General features: G+C 40.5%; 1 protein-coding gene across 1 annotated transcript; it reads right to left on the bottom strand.

Annotated features, from left to right (window-relative positions):
• Window positions 1–3,006: 3,006 nt before the first annotated feature.
• On the bottom strand, window positions 3,007–13,012 carry LOC145496228 (uncharacterized). The gene is made up of 5 exons (XM_081475914.1): window positions 12,403–13,012; window positions 9,337–9,405; window positions 7,772–8,008; window positions 7,438–7,650; window positions 3,007–5,396 (listed from the first exon to the last, which is right to left on the bottom strand). The coding sequence occupies exons 1-5, from the start codon at window positions 12,562–12,564 to the stop codon at window positions 5,154–5,156; spliced, it is 924 nt and encodes a 307-aa protein (XP_081332040.1). The 5' UTR covers window positions 12,565–13,012; the 3' UTR covers window positions 3,007–5,153.
• Between the last annotated feature and the right edge of the window lie 2,330 nt (window positions 13,013–15,342).

Here is a 15,342-nt window from a genome sequence, read left to right as displayed (position 1 = left end):
TTAGTTGAGGCCACCTCGTACGTAACAATACGGTTTCATAAATAGTGCAATAGTGTGCGGCTTTGCCAGTTCAGTAATTATATCACAAAAATCTCTAGCAGTTTTTTCTTAAAATAATAATACTCGTGCTTGTTTTCTTCTCAGACGGATTGACAATGAACGTATGTTACGCTGCAAAATGTAACAATTTTTGAGGAAAAAACAGTAACATTTATCCGAATAGTAACTACTCTTGATGCAAAATGTAACACTTTCTTTCAAGCGAATTGTTACAACGCAAAATGTTACGGAGTCGCTTGACCGCCAGAAAGACATACTACGAAACTCTTCTACGAACCCAACTTATTTATTTTACAATACGTAATATAATCTTAGCTACAAAGGATCGATTTCTGAACAATACAATCTACTACCAAACTAAGTTAAGCCTACTGCTAAACTTTAGTCACCACTGACACGAACTCAGAACAAATCTCGGTGTCTCCAAAGAAATCTCCTTACGGTTCACTTGACCTTGAACACAGTTCCTCAATAGCTTTTACAATAACGATAGCACTCTATAGCTTTTCCACTCGGTCTCTGCCGAGAACAACAACGGGACTGTAGCGGGACTGTAGCTTCTCAACTCAGTCTCTGCCGAGAACTACCCACGGGAACTTTATAGCTTCTTCTCTCGGTCTCTGCCGAGAACTAACTGGGACAATCTATACTACCTAGCTGATTCTTTATATACATTTATCTAACATTCTAGAACATTCTTGGAGCTTCTATTTATGTAACATTACATTATCATTACATCATTCGGTAGAATGTTCTAAAACGGTCCATAGCGTGACAATAGAAGGTTCTGGCACAAACATTGCGTGACTTGGCATGCTAGAAGTTTCCAGAGACTTTAATATTCACATCTGTCCTCCATAACAAAAACATAACAACTTCTCTAACGCAAAATGTAACAACTCTGGTCACCTTCTTAATCTTACAAAGAAGGAAATTCAGATATATTAGCCTTCTTGTCAAGCTAAACAACCCCTGTCAGTCAAATCATAAAAATCTCCTGGTGCATGGTCACATGACCAATTTAAAATTTTCTCCAGTTAAATTGAAAAGTGAAGTTGCTTTAAAAAAATTGTTCGTTTTTGTCCATGTCTGTCCGTCCGAGCTCTAAGGACGGACAGTAACTTGATATTTTCTAACACCGAGGAAACAACATCAAATACACAACATATCCATAAGCACAATCTTTAATCTTTAATCTTTAATCTCTAATACAAATTCCAAATTGCATTACATTGAACAAGTCAATCCAATGAATTTGAGGACAGCTTAAAACAGAATACAAGATTCCTTAATATAAGCCGCCTTAGTATGTCATTGACAATACGAACATTGAGGGGTTCTGAACACCGCAATACCGCAAAAAGATTCAGCAAATACCGCAATATCGCAAAACTATCCGCCAATTACCTCAGCACTTCAATATAGTCGAAACTAAATGTCATACCGAAACCGCAGTTCTATATAGGTCAAGTTTGGAGCATTAATAACACGGAAATAACAATTAGGAATTTGTTGATGAACGTTATGTCAGGTAATCGTTGATTTAGACGTGTTGACTAACAAAAATTGTTGCTTAACAAAAAATAACTTACCCTTTTCCAATAGAAAACTGGAAAAGGCTCGGAAGACGTTGGAGGACTTCAGGATAATTTTAAATACCGTCCAAAATGCTAAAAAAAAAAATGCATCCCGCAGGCTCGGAGAATTAATACCACAATTGCAATACCGCATTTCCAGATTGAGATTACCGAAATACTGCAAAAAAATTGTCCAATACCGCAAAATCCAATGTCCCTCTGCATGGAAAATGCTTGTCCACTACATGTACCTTTGCACAAAGAAGTGGTCACCTACGGGAGGTGATCGAGTACGAAAAGTGGCCGCTTGGAAAGAGCTGACTGTATTATCTTCGATAAAATCGTTGGGTTTCGAGGGGTCGGCATCGTATAGAGTTCAATGGCTTGTGAAGAGCGGTAGAACAACTCTCTTACCTTACTTAAATGGCTAATTCAATTAGTCTTTACTGAGCAGTCACTCTGTTTGTGTGTTTGTTTACTGATGGGAAAAGCAACAGTTCATTGTAAGCAAAAACAAATGAAAGTAAGTAGTAAAGTCTTTTAAGTAACCATTCTTCATGTTTCAGAGATAAAGCTTTCGAAACTCTTCCAGTCTCCATGTTCCTCCAGTATGTATGTAGTGGTAGTGGCAAGGAAGACTACATTTATGCCCTTACCACCTAATCTGACAACCACTTCAGCTTAACTTGTCCTCACAATTCTGAAAACTTGGGGATATTGTGGTCCTTCGCTTCCCTTTCCCACTTTACTTCTACTAGTATCGATAGTAACATAAACAGTAGTCTATTAATTTAGAAATCCGAAAAAACCATACTTCATAAGGTTTAGACCATCAAGGATAATAGTTAAAGCTGTCCTGAAGGTTGCTGTGACCAAGGTTTTTGCGTTGTTATTGCGTCAATGTCAACCCCAGCGCGCGCGTAGCACTTAAACCATGGCTTGCGTGATGCACAGAACGTGTGCGCACTAACAAAAGTAGGCACCGTCCTTTAATTGATTTACAGAATTGAACTCCAAATTGCCAAAGAAAAAAATCAACTTTGACAACATTTTATTAAATGGAGAAAACTTGTTGAAGTGTTGACCTAGGAAGAGATGGTGGTGGAAAGGATACAAAAACATACAAATAGGAAACTAACAAGTGTGTTTCTGTTTCTATTTGTTTAGCAGCTTTTTATGCTGTCTATTTGTGTGTATCGTTAAATTCCTTAATTTTGATAATTATTATTTTAAATAATGCTCTCAACTTAATGTAGTGTGGTGTGAATAGAGTATTGTAATTTGGTAGTTTGTTGTATGAACTAGTTTTTCTGTAAGTAGTTTTATTGTAGGTAATGTACAGTGATTAGTTTAATCTAAGAATTACATGTATACAGTAATAAGTTTATTCTATGTAACGTACTGTAAGTAGTTTATTGTACAGTGGAACTCCGTTAATACGACCACCTTCGGGCCATAAAAAATTGGTCGTATTAACCGGGTGGTCGTATTAACGAGGTAGGGTCGCATTATGATACAACACGCCTTAAACACGTACTACACATCAATACCTTTAACTCCGCTATATATCAACCTTTTTACAATAATTATTCCTCAATCTTAAAAAAGCAATTCATTGCAAAATGAACAAAACCGGGCACATGCAATCCGAGAAAACAATGACGTCTTTCAGTTCCTCAAGTATTATTTGTCTGTTGTCATTCAGCTTCCTCACCAGCCAGTTTAACCAGTCGTATTAACGGGGTAATTTTCTAAAGGAAATAAGGACTGAGCACTCCAAGAGGTGGTCGTTGGTCGTAATAACGGGGTTTTCAGATAGGAGAACGTGTGGGCTTTTGCTTGGGCCATAAAAAAGTGGTCGTAATAAAGGGGTGGTCGTTTTAACGGGGTGGTCGTATGCGGGGTTCCACTGTACTTTTCGCGAATAGATTTGTAGACACACAAGGGGGACCAAAGAGTACCCCCCACCCCCTCGCCACCCCCTCCCCACCCTCATGAAGATATGATAAAAGAATGCAAATTTTAATACAGAACAGACAAATGCTTTGTCTTGTTACATCGTTTATTTCCTAGCTAAGTTACGTTACTGATTTGAAGGAGTCTTAACTACTCTCGAAGGGCCGCTTCTTTTAGAAATTAATAACCATAAGAATGATTACACTGAACTTTATCGTCACTTTGCAGATGTGACACTCGTTATTTTCGCAACTTTTCGGTAATTGTTATTCGCTCATCCATTTGCAATTCGGCTGAGAGTCCAGAAAACAATTGGAACGAAAGGGGAAAGGGTTAGAAATTATGTTATAATTATGTTACATTGTGCTTCGTGCGAGCTTGGGTGGTTTTGTTAATCACAGCATGAGTCTATCTAAGAAATGCAAATCCACTACAATTTCCGTGTCTTTTAAGCAATTAAGAAATACAAACTTAGTGCCAGTTGATGTGGCTTAATATAATACGTAACAAACATAGCCATAGACATAGACACACACATAGACATACACTAAGACAAAGTTTATTCCTCTTAGTCGCAAACTTAGCTATGGTACCGTGTACGGCGCATCCCATACGCGTACGGCGCATCCCATAGACCTTCCCGCTATTCATTTGTGGGAGTCGGATGACAGTGTTTGGGTTAGTTTCCTGTAAAGACGTTTGATCCTCTAAGGTCAGTCGTCTTCTATGCCAAAACATGCCTAACAATAGAGGTACTTTTTTTGTAGTTTTAATGTAAGTTATACAGTAATAGTTTCCACGAAAAAATCAATACAAAGTTCTAATATTTGAGCTGTAGGAATGATTTAAAGATTTATTTTTCATCAATTATTTCCATTATTATATGACTGAGAAAATATTCCATTGCGGTTGGCTGGGAGCAGGCCAATTGAGCGTCACATTTTCGTATATTTTTAGTCATAAACCACACGTGTCATCGTATGAAAGCGCCAGCTTTTAAGGACTTAAGCTACTCAAGATATTTTACAATACCTTCAAATTAGACTCGGCCAAAGGCGCGTAGTGTAAATCCTTTGTTACACTCGCATTCACACGATTACCTGTGCCATCTCATTTACAACTGATTTCATTTATTTCATATCTTGTTTGAGTAGTTGTTTAGTTATGATAAATTCTTAAACTATATTCTTACCTATTGTATTATCTGATTCTACTGATGTAATCCACATTCCAAATGAAAGCAATTTACGCAAATAACTTAATACCATCATTGCAACTGAATGATGGCCATTATTTAAAGGCTGCAAATCAGAGCAGAAATTCTTTTCCAACTAAGGCATAATAAATCCTTAGACAAATGAACAAAATACTGATTTACGAATACTTTACGATCTCAAACAGAACAAAGAAGCTCAATTTCATTTGCTTCTGTGTTTATGTGTATGTTCACTGTTATAGTTATTTATTTTTTGTCTTTATCTTGACATATTGTCGAGCAGCAAGACGGGTGTTGCGAGATGTTAACGACGTGAAATCTTCATCGTAAATCTCCATTAGGAGTTAAACATAAGTTCTTAATTGACCGTGTTCTGCCTCTTCATAGGACGGAGGCAAATCAACCTGCAAAGTTTGGTAACCTGTCGGAACAGCTTCATACGCAGGAGGTGGATCATCCATTTCTCTAGAATCTGGAAGTAGGACTATTTGTGGTTGGTTGTCCTGTGCCTCTGGGATGATAGTTTGGTCTGCAACGATTCTTGCGCCTGTTTGTATTCGAACGGCCACAGGAACACCATTAGACGCCTAAATCGTAGAGTAACTAATGTTAGCAGACTTAAAGTAGCAATTAGATAATAAACGTATCGATAGCATAATCTATTTATGTTGTGTGAAAGACCATTGGACAGACAATAGCGCACGTTTGATATAACAAAGTTCCAACATGGCAGCCAGGCTCTCTGCCGAGTTTCTATATTTGGTCTTGTGTTCGTTACATTAAATCTGCTAAGTCTCTTAAGTTGAGTCTGTTAGTTTACTACCCCGAAATTCTTGTCAGTAAAATACTCTAAACAAAACCCGTATTAACCGGCCACCCCTATTAATTGGCCGAGAAGGTGCGGTGTCCTCATGGCTTATAGTGCGCTCGACTCCGGATCGAATGGTCCAGGTTAGAACCCTGGCCGACGTCATTTTGTTGTGTTCTTGGGCAAGACAATTTACTCTCACAGTACCCCATTTCTCGTGCCTTGTCGTGCCCTGCAGGACACTGAATACCATTGGTTTCCGTAATCAGGCTCTGTTTTCCTGTGTAGGATAATTAGCCCCACGCCAAACCCCTAACCTGCAGTGCCAAGGACTGTCCTTTATTCTGGTTTCTACCCTCTGACGTGCCCGGCATGATTGAATCTGCTAGGGAGACTGAACTCCCTGCCGGTATAGCTCTAGGGATCATGGAAATACACAAGCTCCCCTACCACTACAAGGCGACAGGTGAATAAATGGCTACCGGCGAATTTAATGCTGACTGTAACTCTGCGATAGACTAGCTTCTCATCCAGAGGATGAGTGGAAATACTTGTAGTCGCCTCAAGCTACAGAAACCGTGATAAGCTCTGACCTGATGGGCCACTTGGCTCGTATGTAAACTTACTGTTTAATCGGCCGCAGTCAACTCTATGAAGCGGCCATAGCCACCTTCTGTTATTTTTGGTTTCTTTTGGTCTTTTGGAGGATTTCCTATTGTCCCTACACACCCAAAATATCCTACAGTCAAACACCTCGAATAAATGGGAGATGGGCGCTTAATAAGGACTCGTTAAGAAAGAGCGCGAACCGGGCTTAAGTTTCTAGAAACGTCAACTTATTCTCATACAAACATACTGAAGGCAACATAAAATCACGGGAAGACAACAATATATAGATTTAGCCAAGTCTAAAAGCGAAGCTCCTGATTGCAATAACTAACCATGAAGAGAAAATAGGATTTGTTTTTCCTGGATCAGAAATTTAAACAATGATCAATGTATGGGCATATCAAATTGTTTAGCGTGTGGTTTCACTTTTTTTCTAGTTAAGTTTTCACAAACTGACGAGACGATTGCGCAAGAAATATGTCAGAAGAAAAGTCAACAACGCGTCAAGGGGTTAATTTCCGCCGAAATTGTGCCTTTGCACGTACTCCCTCCTTCTCCCCTAGAGTAATAACACTCCTTGAGCGTGCGATCCAATCGAAGAACCAGTCTCTAGTCAGCGGTCAACTTCAATATGACACGCAAGCTCTAAACTTGAGCCCGAGATATGGTCACATGATACTGGTCATTGGATAGCTTGTTTTGACAGCTGTCAATAAACATTAACATGGATGCCCAAATTCAAAGATGTGGCTAATGGTAATGGTGCTACTCTCTAATTTTTTAAGGTATTGGCGTGCGGACGGACGGACTTACGGTCAGTCACGTGACAATGAATTTTTTTTAGATCGATTGGTCACCAGATTTTCTAAGGTATGGGCTCCGCTCGCGCGCAGGAGCTCCGCTAATAAACATGTGTTTGAATATTTTTACTACTGGTCACTTTCTATTTCTTTTCTAAATTCAAACTATGTGGCTGGATGTGCGCTAACCAGGAGTAAGGACAATAGAAAACCCTCTTCGGGAAGACGAAAAGGTGGGCACGGCCGCTTAATAGAGCTGGCTGGTTATTAACGGGGACTGAGAACTGGCCGCTTAACAAGGGATGGCCGCTTAAAAGGTGGTCGCTTCATAAAGGTTCGACTGTAGACGTAGTGTATTAAAAAAATAAAACTACCACCAAATTCCACCAGCTACGCAGGCTACAGTCATACCTGTTGCTTTTGCTGCGTCAAGTGCTGTCCCTCTTCATATGACGGAGGCAAGTCAATGCGCTGAGGTTGGTAACCCGACGTCATGGCTCCGTACTGAGCTTGAGGTTGGCTCTCTTGTGCCCCACCGCTCAACTGCATCTGAGAGGCCACATGGACAATAGCAGGTCCCTGGGTCAATGCATAATCGGAGTTCGCGGTGTACATTACTTGTATCTAGGTAAAGAAAGATAACAAAGATACTTAAACAAAATTAATTATGATTGGAAATATACAAATCGATAAACAAAAAACAAATTTGGGGGTGGCACTAATTCACTTAATAAAAAGGGCTCACCTGAGGTGATGGACTGTAAAAGCAACATATCCTCATGTTATAAACGCTCGTCGCAGCCCAAATCCCAACGAAAAATTCAATGAAATTGAGAATCGAAATCATTGCAAGGATAGCAATTTCTGAACCATGATCATAATTTCTCTTTCTTGCCTGTATCATGGTCAGGATGAAGTAGACGCAGGCCAATCCCCCACCAAGCATTGCAGATATGACAGAGAAACCCTTGAACGCACAAGCCTGGGAATTAAACAAGATCACAGCGACATACATCTTACATCGTGAATTATAAAAACTGCTTTCAGAGCCGCCAGAGCACTTTTCGCAAGTCATGGCAAATGTTGTTTATTATGCAGTCTAGGGTAAATAGCGGATATTACACTGTGGCGAGAGACAACATCTGACGCGTTCACTCCGCTCACGCATGATATATTGTTTTTGTCTAAGCGAACGTGTTATGTTCTTTTTATTATATAGAGAAAAACTACAAAAGTGAATCGAAAGCACAAACTGTATATCAACTGAAGCTCGGCAGCCGGAATATCTTGAATGTCTCTCCTTTGGTTAACATTGAAGAAACTCCTTGAATAATGTCAAGGGAAGGGGGCCAGGAGGGCGGGAACCCGGGGGAAATAGTGGCGGGAGGCGGGAGCGGAAAGGGCGGGAAGCGGGAGTTCTAAGAAGGCGGGAATCATTTATTTAGCTCTAAAATACTTTCCAAAAAGAGAAACAAAAATGTTATTTGACTTACATTTAGCATATTTTGAGAATTCTGGGCCGACAGAAAAGCCAAACTTTGCCTTTGGGCCAACAAACGGAGGCTTACTTCCTTTGAAATTGGAAACTCTTTTACGGTGGTTACGTCATAGGTCATAAAATGTGGTCGCTTAAGCTTTTAAAAGACGTGAGTAAGATAACATAAAAGAAGATAACTTTATTCATACACGGTTTTTCCATCAGTCAATTAAGTTATTAAGTCTGAGTAAGAGGGGTAAGCCTGAAAATAAAGGAAAAAAGGGAAAGGATTGCCCAGCTAAATGACAAGCTAAATGAGTCTCCTTATTTACAGGGGAAGGCAGCAATACGGACCAGGACGGGAGTCGGGAGATAAATGGACGGGAAGAGGGAGGGCAGGGTACGGGAAGCGGGAGGGTCTGACTCCCCCCCCCCCCCCCCCTCCCCGTCCACCTAACTTTTAAGCCACCTGAAGTTTCTTTTTTCCATTTTGACATTTTGGAATTTTCGTGCTCCTTAACTAACGATTTTCTGTCGGATTCAGTGAATTTAACTTCCTCATGGCTCGCCATCTTTCAACGTTTGTATTTGGCAAAGTTTGGCAACCTACACTCCCTTTTTACAAGACAGAAAAGGATTAAGGCTTACAAGTTAAGTGTGGTGTTCAAAGTCAGATAAACAATACAATAAGACGAAATACAAAGTTTTACCGATCAGCTCTCCAAGCCTCCAAATTTTCCAAAACTAAGCTTATCTCTACTGAAGATACAAAACGCAAGCAGTAACAAAGCTAGCTAAGTACCATTTAGTTTTTTCTTACAATGTTCACTTACAAAATTATTGCGTGAGGTACTTGGTTCTTTGCGAGTGCCAGGGATTCCCAGACAACCTGTGATGAACACCTGAAGATATAACACTGCTATGTTATACCAAATCAGACAGCGCCTCTACCCGCCCGCCCCCCCCCCCCTCACCCCTCCTTCCCCCAAACAATATCTCCAAAAGCATTCACTCAATAGTTATCAAATATATATAGATTCAAACATCTACCTTCTCCCCAGGTGATATAGGGATGACTTCTGAGTACCGTCTGGCCAGCCACACAGATAATTGATCGAGTGGCAGGGTGTTGTACAGTTAAACTTGTTTAAGAAATTGACCCATTTATCAGAAACATTGTGGAAACAATATGTTACCGTGACAATGTTTTAGCCAGGTGGAATTTAATTTTCATCTCCACCTAAAATAGGTTTATTCTCTTCGGCGCTATACTCCTAGATTAAGGTCACATTTGTACGGTCTCTGGCACAGGTAGCAAACCTCACATTCAACTGAGCAAGTTCCGTTATTTCGTTAAAAAACGGCGAACCGCTATATGAATTTAAAAGAATTGTCTCCGGGTCGGGAGACAACTCGCTGGAGCGGCAAGTAAGGTACTAGCGCGCGAGACAACGTTTACTCGTGTAAACTCTCTGATTTGCCTGCACTTGTGTCCAAGGCAACTCGCGTCGTAACGATCACTTTTTACCCAACTGCAGCGAATACCGTCCAAATAACAGTACAAATATACAGCGATATTGTAAAGTTATTTGTACAATAGTAAACCTGTTTGCCGGAGAGGTCGACGCGCGCACGCAAAACTGTCCCACTCTCCCTCTTTCACTGATAAATTTATTGACTACAGCAGTTGGATAATAAATCTTTTATTAGATGTTTTGGTGTGTAGTATCGCTTTATATTTTTACTCGATGTTTGTATTTTGACTCGCCCTACGGGCTCGTCAAAATACGGCACAACTCGTAAAAATATACAGCGATACTACACACCAAAACATCTCATAAGATATATGTAATGCCAAGATTTTAGTTTTTTTAGGGACATATTTATCCTAATGAAGCAGAACTTAATTCGGTAAGATCCACTATGAAGGAAACTTAACTGATAAAAGAGGGATAGCTGTACAATTGAATATTAAACTATGGTTATGCGCCAGCACAAACATAAAATAGACAGACAGCTAAATAGAAAATAACGTAGTAGTTTGTACCCCTTGGACGGGGCAAAAAGCGTGACCACAGTCGTAAGATTATGTTACAGAACAGGTCAGTGTTGAAGGAGACTGCGGACTACGGGCTCTAGTTTGCAGACTGCAGCCTGCAGACTGGGGGTAAAATGCGAACTGAGCGTAAAATGCAACTTGCAGACTACAGACTCTTAATTGTAGCGTTTTATCATTTCTGTTAATTACAGCAAACCCTAAAAAATAACTAGAGCGTTTTTGAGGCTAACTTGAACGGTGTTATTCGAAAGACGGTTACTAACTGAGAATTAAAGGTAACTTAGGTATTAATTTTCGTTATATGTTTTAATGTTTTCACTGCTTATCAGTTCGTGTAGTTTGAGATTATTCAAAGTCAAAACTGATGGCCGAACATGAAAGATATAAACACGAAACCTCTCCGAAAAGTTACAAAACTCAAATCAACATTTGAAGATGACTTCCAGCGTCTTCCGATCAGGTTGTTGAAACGTCAGGCACCAACAACAGTTCTTTTCAGAACTACCCTCCCTAGGACGATCACGCTATACGAACTACTGATACTCTTGGGTTCAAACCATTTACTATGTCAAATCAAAATTCTCGTTAACTTAGGATTAGCTTGATCTTTGAACAACCCGGCCCCGCAGGGTAATATTCTGGTTAATCAAAGTGCCGACTTTCACTAGATTAGCCTAAATAATTAATGCCCAGGCTAATCTGTGTTCGTGTTTTAATTGCCCTTGATAATGGAAATAACAGCGATTAGTATATACCACACAAGTGAACAGTACTTTTCGCGCAGGCTGATTAGCTCGACGTGATTAGCCAAGTACTATTCACCTCCGAGCAGCCGAAGAAAAACAAAATGGCTACCCGTTTCAAATAAAGTTACTCTTAAACAAATAAAGTTACTCCTTAGTCCCCTAGTTATTCAGCTTGTGCGGTATATACTAAAACAATTATTCACCTCAGTGTCGGTGAAAGTGGTGGATATTTACCTCCACTTCGGGGAATAATTATTAACTACATTAATTATTTTTTCTCTAAGGCCCAGTTCAGACGCCGAACTTTTCATGAACCGAACTTAATTCGAATTTGGACCGACCCAAATTATCAAAAGCACACCTGTTGATTCAGACGTCGAACTTAATTCGCCGAACTTTATTTAGTTTAAACCAAAACACATCGAAATGTCAGCGATTTTCAGGCAAAGTAAAAACTGCTTGTAAAATACGTTATAATAAGTTATGCATTAGGTTCGGCTCATGGAAAGTTCGACGTCTGAATCAAAGCCGTTCCAAAGCCGAAATTCCCGGCTGAGCTAGGCGGGAAGAACGGCTGGGCCGTTCCAAATTCAAATAGCCGTTCTTAACTGATTCAGACGCCAAACTTTTCATGTACTTAATTCAATATATTTGGTTCGGCTCATGAAAAGTTCGGCGTCTGAACTGGGCCTAAGTCTGCATTTTATCTCCGGTCTGCAGTCCGTAGTCCGAAGTCTTCGTTTTGCATTGTCTGGCTACAAAACAGATCACAAGAGGTCCTATTCAAAATATTAAAAGTGTACGCCAAAGTCAGAGATTTGTCATTTTCAATGCAAGCGTGCCTCCTTGATGCTATAATTTTCGACGAAGACACACTGCTAGTAGATCAAAGTAATAGTTATATATATTTCGTAAACTTAGCTAGTTAATTCAGTCTGACTGTCAGAATATTTTGCCGAGCTACTTATTATTAAGGTTCTGAATAGCTAAAGTCAGACTGAATTTATCTCTTTATCCTATAATTTCTATACAAATACAAGTCCTTGAGTACAAAATATAAGCTTAACATTTAACGGTCCTTCAATTCTACTCACCGATATACCAGCCCAAATCCCGCCATTTAAATCTCGTGACACTATCTCTTCCCGGACCCGCTCTCCGAAGCCGAAACTGAGGAGCAGAAAGCCGGCAATGAGCTGTGCAATGGCAAGATTCCTTGCCATGGTCACCGTCGAATTCGCTACACTGTCCGCCATGATTATATATTTTGCTGAGTGACGTCATTGTTTACAGTTTTCCTTATAAACTACGACTGCGCGCAGAGAAGGCATCGGGTGTAATTTTCAAGGAGAAATTGGATTTCAAAACCTGCAAAAAAATCAGGCTGGCAAAATCGTTAAGGAATTCTTACATAATTTGCAAAATTTTAAGTTGTTACACAAGCGACGCAGAACCACCATTCAATACATCACACTCAAACTCCTTGGGAGAGCCAATCGTGCTAAGCAGCACGAACGCCTACCGGAAGTCATTGGAGCAACTATGTACAAACTTCGCGTGTCATGACGTCCGCGTGGAAATGTCATACGAATAACAAATGTCAAACACCGATATTCACATATGATAAAAATATTTTTGTAGCTTGATCAGAAACTAAATTGACCCGAATTTCTCGGTCACATTTAAAAACCCTCTATTTCTGTGTTACGTATCATTAAGATGCAATTAGGTTGGCGCTGAGTTTTTTTTTTTTTTTTACTTTCCACTAAATAGACATAGGATACAATTGATATATAGACTGTGGTGGATTTGCATTTCTTGAATACACACATACTGTGATCACCGATCAATTAAACCAAGAACCACTCAAGCTTGCACGAACAGACTGCTGGCAGTCTGTTTTTCTCTTGAAATTCAGCGGGGCTTATGAGGCGAGACGCTTTAGCCTAAAGGGGAATGGGACGAGACATGGAAGCGGCATGCACGAGAAGAAAAACAGACTGCAGACTCTTCTCATGTTTTTGAGAACATTCACACTTGTCAAAAATAATCTTATTAACCAATTAGTAATTAAAATCAACTAATTTTTCGCGGGAGTAACATGAACCGATTGCTCAAACTCTTGCGTTACGTTTACAAAATGCCAATGCTTTTGCCGGGCCAATTTCTTAAGCAGAGGTCATTCTTCGATGTCTTCCACAAGAGAAACACCCAAGAAGCTTGCTTCCGTACTTTAAAACCGAAAAACGCGTCGTGCTCTGGGGATTGCTGTCGACTTTGTGGGTGTCCATTTAAAGTACAAATAGGCGACAAAATTAAACACATATCCACGGAGAACTTATTACTTTCAGGGAAGAAAGGTATTAAGAAACGGCCTTTGGACAAACTTTTATCCGAAGATCTGGGACTTCCCGTTTCCAAAAATAGACCTTTCCCGCATTCCAGCAAACAATGGCACCGAGTCGAGGTCAGGGTGGACAAAAATACAGCAATTGTATGAAAATGTCCACCCCAACTTCACTCTGGTGCTGTTGTTCGTACTCACTGAAGTGGAATGCGGGAAAGGTCTATTCAAATTATTCCTCCAGAGAACGCCGTTGGGCTCAGCATTTCGTTTCTTAAAAGCGAATCTAAACCCCTCTGTACACAGTAAATGGTTTGAACCCAGGAGTATCAGTAGTTCGTATAGTGTGATCGTCCGGGTGAGTGTAGTTCTGAAAAGAACTGTTGTTGGTGACTGACGTTTCGACAACCTGAGCGGAAGTCGTCTTCAGAGTCAAGTGAATAGTGCACAAACCTGGTTTACCGATGCGACCTATAGTGTCATTCTGTGGGTCCCCTACGTATCAACTATCTAAGTACTTGACGACCATACTGCAACCTCTTACTGACAAATCAAGACGCAAACTACAATCTACGGAGAACTTTATTGACGCTATTAAGACAGTACAGATACGTGACGACTACAAACTTGTGTCTTTTGATGTGAAATCACTGTTCACCAGTATTCCACTTCAATTGGCATTACAGTGTACCGAGACCGCTATACGACAATCTACTGTTGAACTGCCGTTACCTACAGAAGACATCATGGACTTACTGAACCTTTGCCTTACATCGACTTACCTTCAGTACAACGGTAAACACTACAAACAGTTGCATGGAACAGCAATGGGGTCGCCTGTTTCTGTTGTTGTCGCGGAAATTGTGATGCAACACGGTGAGGAACGCGCCCTTGCAACTTGCCGACAAACGATACCGCTTTGGTTACGCTACGTTGACGACACCTTTACCGCCGTTCACAAAGACGAAATTGACGATTTTCACGACCACCTAAACGCACAGAACGCCGACATCCAGTTTACTAAAGAGATCGAAGAAAATGGAAAACTTCCTTTTCTAGACTGTTTGATAAGCCGCGACAACAACGAACTACGAACGACAGTGTACAGAAAACCGACGCATACCGACAGATTACTTGACGAATCATCCTACAACCCGACTTCACACAAAGCCACGACCATAAAGACTTTGACGAGACGAGCGCAACTAGTTTGTGACACACCGGACAGCTTACGTGACGAAAACAGATACCTTGAACGTGTTTTTCACAAAAACAACTACAACGCTGACTTTATTAGACGAAACATTTACCGACCTACTGAAGCTGACGTTACGAACAGGAACCCTACGCCTGTTACTACAGTGACTATACCTTACATTAAGGGCACTTCTGAGACCATCTCGCGGATTCTACAGCCCTACAACATTCGTGTAGCCCACAAACCTACAACTACGTTACGACACTTACTGACCAACGTGAAAGACAGAGACGAACCTAACGACAGACAGGGAGCAGTTTACAAGATCAAATGCTCCGACTGCCAGGCTTCCTACATTGGTGAGACTGGCAGAAACCTTAACACGAGACTGACTGAACACAAACGAGCCACGAGAAATGGTGATGCCAACAATCACATTGCTGTACATCATCAACTGACAAACCACAACATTGACTGGGACTCTGCTCAGTG

The sequence above is a fragment of the Orbicella franksi genome, chromosome 8 (assembly GCF_964199315.1).
Source record: "Orbicella franksi chromosome 8, jaOrbFran1.1, whole genome shotgun sequence".
Classification (NCBI taxonomy): Eukaryota; Metazoa; Cnidaria; class Anthozoa; order Scleractinia; family Merulinidae; genus Orbicella; species Orbicella franksi.
The sequence above is the reverse complement of the archived record's forward strand: the minus strand, read 5'-3'. Positions and strand labels throughout refer to the sequence as shown.